At 50.0% G+C, this 5,709-nt stretch overlaps 1 protein-coding gene across 1 annotated transcript; it reads left to right on the plus strand.

Moving 5' to 3' along the window:
- Positions 1–32: 32 nt before the first annotated feature.
- Positions 33–1,128, plus strand: Pmar_PMAR016786 (3-demethylubiquinone-9 3-methyltransferase, putative; the record flags this gene model as incomplete). Its single annotated transcript, XM_002766278.1, has 4 exons — positions 33–659; positions 708–795; positions 909–961; positions 1,000–1,128. 4 exons carry the CDS (start codon positions 33–35, stop codon positions 1,126–1,128), a joined length of 897 nt encoding a protein of 298 aa, XP_002766324.1.
- Positions 1,129–5,709: the final 4,581 nt, after the last annotated feature.

Consider the following 5,709-nt stretch of genomic DNA (forward strand, 5'->3'; position numbering starts at 1 on the left):
AGTTGAGTGTTTGGTCATTTTCCTATAGAACAATGGTCTCCTTCGGCGTGCTTGGGACGTCGACGGCTGTTGTTCTGGCAGCACTGCTCTTCTCGAGGTCGAGGTTCAATCCTACTCCCTATCCTGACAGGCTCGCCGTCATAAAGGAAGAAGATACTCGTATCGACAACCATCTATATGATGATGTTTCTTGGTGGGATGAGGAAGAGATCGTCTACACTCTGAGGAAGACCAACGTCATTCGCTGTCCTTTTTTCCATCGTCATCTCTCCAAAGGCGGGAAGATCCCTTCTAAAGGAAGATACTTGGACGTGGGTTGTGGTGGCGGTCTCTTGACTGAAGATATGGCATCAACTTACGGTTATAATATCACCGGTATAGATATCAGTGAGGCATCCCTGCGACAAGCGCGAGAGCATGGACGCCATATTCCCAATCTACACTATCAAGTTGGATCGGCATACGATATACCATTTCCTGATGACTCCTTCGATGGTGTTATCATATCCGAAGTATTGGACCACTTGATGGATCTGCGGAAGGCTATCCAGGAGATCTATCGTGTCCTCAAGCCAGGCGGGGTTGTCGTATTCGACACTATATCGAGGAACTTCAAGAGCTACCTTTTAGTGTGGTTGATTGCTCAAGAGATCCTCCAGGTGCGAGATCGCCTCTACCTGTATGAATCGCCTCTGCCACTAATTCAGGTCATGTACAACGATACCCATGACTGGAGACTCTTCATCACTCCCGAAGAGATGGAGCGTCTGCTGAGTGAGACTGGATTCGTCGTAGGTGAGTGTGCGTTTGGTGTCTGCCTGAGTTCCCATTAGCACGCTGATTTCACAAGGCTTGGTTGGATACACTCGAGCTGGAGTTTTGGGATTATTTCACTGCTGAAATTGTAGGTTCGCCGAAGGAAGAGTGGATTGGGATGGACTATGAAGACATCCCTTTCAGGGTAAGTCACCAGCTTGGGCACCTTTAGATGCCTTTCAGCTTGCTCGCTATATCCTCGGCGGTATGAAGCAGAAGCATCAAGTCTTTGAGGGTAACCCAGTGGAACTGCCGGGAGATCTGAGTATGATCTATGGCGGAGTAGCCAGGAAACCTCAAGATAGCTACTAGAGCATGTCTTCCCTAGTGTTGTTTCTTAATCAAAGAGAGTGAGTTGCGCATTGTAAGAAGTGAGCCACATGGGAACCTCGCCGCCTTGTCAAGCGAGGCAAAAAGCAACGGAGTAACGTTTGTTACCGCCTCTATGATCTACCATCAGCATCAGGGTTTCTCTCTGGAGCATAACTAAACGATTCACAAATCTGTTGATCTCGTGTCAGTCGACAGAGAGAAATTCCCATTCAGCACTATTATCATGCTAGCATTACAACCGGCAGCCATGGGTTGTGAATAATAACTGAAGATTTTATATCTCAGCGCATAAGCTAGTGTTGGCTGCGTTACTGGTAATTCTGACCATATTGGGTGACACCAACTAGTCCGAAATGCCAGCCCGGATGTGCGGTGTCTGACGAACCTACCCCGAACGAATTTGGCCTCCCGAACAGTGGGATTGATTTCCGCACATTGTGTGAAGTAGAGTTCCAATAGAACTGATCTTCCTGAGACACACCGTGGGGTGGCATAGTCGCCCCACTGGCGAAATTGATTTCTCGAGGCATATGGTGGAGTGGCATAGCCGCCCCCCCAGCAGGAATTTACTTTTCTGAGGCGTATTTTCGGACGGCATAGCCGCCCCACCTGCAGAGACCGATCTCATCGGGAAGCAGCATAGGTGTCTCACACGCAGTTATGCCGGACCGTCTCTACCCTGTCCCCGTTGTGTCTGTGGCGTACAGCTCGCAGTACCTTTAAGCTGTGACGCTAGTTGGTTCGTGAGTATTTCATAGAATTACTAGAACTCCTATATCGGTTACCTCGACTCTATTTGGGTCAATGTTAACTTAGTTTAGTGGGTTTGGCATATTTGGTACCCGATGCACAGTGACTGGAAGCCAAAGCACCCGTGTAGCATTATTCATATTATTCCCAAGTTGGTCATAACGAAACCTTCGGGATCAAGTCCAGTAATGGTATCATACCCGAATAGCATGGTCCAGCTCATTTCAAGGGTGCTATTATTGGCTACTACTCGTTACTGAACTACCCGGCGTCAGGATTTTGGCCCTCAGTTGAAGTCATCCTTACGCGCTGACGAGTGCAGCATCAGGAAATGATAGTGGGGCTCATCCGATGTGTGCGATTGGCGTGTCAACATTTGGCTTACCTTTCATCGATACATCCCGGCAATACTCAAGGAGCCAGTGAATAGTGCAGAAACATTTGCTAAGAACACATCATGGATGAAGGAATGAGACGACCGAGTCAATTTGATACGGCCCAGCAGGGACCTCCGAGGACACCAGAATATGGCTGTTTTCTGACACATTCAGAGCTTCGTACAGAGCTGCATGTATTTCACTAGAAGACGATCCTGAGACATCCTGAGAGGTCTGCAAGGCGCTGTAGAGCTGTAGAGCTGCTCGCAAGAGTATTATATCTCCTCTCAAGGGCCCGATGTCAGAACTATAAGCCGAGAGGTGATATGTAAGAACCTGATGTGGACATAATTAACGACGGAAGCACACCGACTGGCAACCCAGCTCGACAGATCGACGTGGAACCACACCGGTCAAGATTCACCTGTCTAGCGTGAGCTCTGGTCCAGCTTGGACTGCCATTCTCCGATACTCTGCGGATTGCCTCGAGGAAGATTGTGGAGTTCCTAGTGAAGACGAGCGATGAGCTCTCAGTGTTATGAGAGCATCTCACTCGAGATTAAGCAGCGCTAGACCGTGCAGGACTGTGGTTAACTCCCAGGGAGTTCTGAATCGCCAACTTCGTAATTGTAGGGGCAACTGTGTCGGTACTCGGCCGAGTCGACCGAGTGAGTGTATCACTCTAGCAACATCGCCTGACGCGGGTTTTCGGAGTTTCATCTGAGTCGTGGGCTCGTGGCATGAGGACCGCTAGAGAATGTACATGCGATTGACGCTCGTAGCTGTCAAGTAGAACTCCCAATGCAGATGGTGGAATATCGTTGAACCGCAGGCAAGCTAGACTGTGGAGTGCCAAGGCCGCGTCTGAGTGATAAAAACCTCAACAGTAGTGCCCCAAGACATCGCAGAAAAGAAGATGCATCGGACTTACACCGCGAGGAGGGCATGCTTTTCGAATCCTCATTCATCCGCATCAGCAGTGCTTTGAGATGATTTGATATCCCACAGGACTCCAAATGCTGCGATAACGTAGAGGTCAGTACGGGATGATCAGCAGATACTTACCATTGATCGGTCAATAGAACTGTCCAGTGAGGATACAGCCTGAAGTATTGGCCACATCAGATATCTGAAAGAGAACAGGTTCGCTCCCCCTACGAAAAGGACTCGAGCTCACACGGCCTTCGCTGGATTAGCTTCCAATTCAACTGCGCTGCTAGCCAGAGCGAGAAGGAGCTCTTTGAAAGCAAGCTTCACTTCTGGCGACAACTGTAGCACTCCGCGTCGTCTCAACCGCCCACTGTTATCTCTCATATCTAGCTCGTGGTCACCATGTTCCAGTATAAGGATGCAGCAGCTATTCACGAGTGATGACCATGGCAGCAACGCTCGTGCACTCAGCCTCGGACCAACATGACTCGTCGATGAGGCGGCTTTGACCACAAGGACGATCGCGAAAACTATTCGCTTCTGTGTTTCCTCCGAAAGCTGTCGGCCGCCGAAGCAACCCAATGAGACCAAAGATCGCAATATACATGCAGACTCGTCCAGCGACCAGACGGGGATGGGCGACGTTGCGAGGGACCCTTCAAGCAGGTCAATAAGGCGGGGTATCAGTGCCTGGAGAGAAGGTCAGTTTCACCACGAATTACAGTGGAAACGAACCCACTCCTGACTGCGTCGAGGCCTCACACAGGGCACAGATCTCGTCTGCTGTCGAGCTGATTGACTCGGTGTTCCGTTCAGCCGCTGAGAGTTCCTCAATAACCCTGGGGTCAACCGGTGATAAAGTTTCGGCTAATGATGCTAGGAAAGCTCGAGAGAAGCCTCGGCGTCCTCCGGACGAAAAAAGACCGTCTTCAGCCATAACGTACGAAATGACCGATTCTGCCAACTGTGTAGACCCCGAAAGCTGACTATGCTTCACAGCAGCTGAAGCAAGGAGGCTGAGATCCCGACTCGAGAAATACTCGAGTGGTCTACGGCCTCTATGAGGTTCCCGTAACATTGCAGGGAGACGGTCGTTCATCAGCAGACTGTCCGGAACGCCACTGAATGCCGAGGCTGCTAAGGCTACGCTATGCGGCGATGATGCTATCACATCTCCTGATATGTTCTCTCGAATAGCAGTCTCCAAGGCAGTCAAGATGTGAGCCTCGCTCCCAGTGCCAGCGTCTAGTCTAGCGAACTCATACGCGAAGTTGACCAGGACCCTGAGATGTTCCATGCCGTAACGAGAAGAGGCACCAACAGCCATACTAGCAGCCTTCGATCGAAGCTCATCGAGGAGCTCCTCAGCGCACTTGCTGAAAGTGTCAGGAATGCTCTCAAGACCTTGAAGTTCGAATCGGCGTCGTCTCTGGCATTCTATACTGACGTAGGCGCTGAGGACATAGCCGGCCGACCGAGCTTCCAGTGTAGAGAGATGAGGGAGCACCTCTTTACAGAAGAGGATCTCGTAGAGGCTATCGTCATCGATGCCAACCCTAGAGAGCGATACCAAGAAGGACACCGCATCCTTCACAGAGCATTCGGCAGCAGTGTTTGGTTGCTCGAGCTTTCGCCGTAGAAGGAGCGCTAATGTGGCGAAGAACGACCGTGTGTCTGTTGACGGGAGATCTTCATAACTGCGACTATATGCCGAGGCGATGATGCTGATATCTCGGAGGGAAACTCGATGGTCGTTGTTCGTAGTACTGGACGAGGGATTGATGAAATCAAGGAGGAGTTGGGATGCTCGAGGAAGGGTGTTCGCGAGGAGAGGGATGGAGACCAAGTCGGCATTGCTGAACGCTTGCTGCAGATCTGCCAAGTCGCGACCTGAGAAAGAAAATGACTCGAGGAGTCGGCGATTGCCCAGAGTTATGGTCAGTATGGGAAAATATGCACATGGTCAACTACATGTATCGGAGACGATATGAAAAGTTAGGAAGATTCTTGTTGGTTTCTGTCAACTTCCACCCTAATTCGTATGTGAACATCCATAATTAGTGAAGAAACTCATGAGCTCAGCTGAAGTAAGCGAACTAATATTATGAAGCTGGATATGAAGCCAAATATTCCACTACTGGTTAAGCTCACACGAGAGAATGCTGAAATCGAGCTTCTCTACGACGCTGCCGAAAATTGATGCAGAATAGCATTCCAGTCGGCTAAGGTAGAGAAGTAAGCTGCAAATGTCCTTAGTAGTGAGGACGTTGTAGGTGGAAGGATTCTCCAGAAGTTCGGATATCTTTTCGAGGAGACCATCAGGGACCCGGGTAGTGGACGGATGCTGTTGTTTAATTCGGGATAGTGCAGAAAGGACTATGCATAACGAATTGCCGAGATCTTGAGACGATTCACCCTGTCGGTCTAGGCTTGGTAGCCAGTGATTCACGAGTACCTGGAGTGAGGAGGTAGAGACTTCGAAGTGAACAGTGAAGAATCAATC

Source organism: Perkinsus marinus (genome assembly GCF_000006405.1).
Source record: "Perkinsus marinus ATCC 50983 genomic scaffold scf_1104296973152, whole genome shotgun sequence".
NCBI lineage: Eukaryota > Perkinsozoa > Perkinsida > Perkinsidae > Perkinsus > Perkinsus marinus.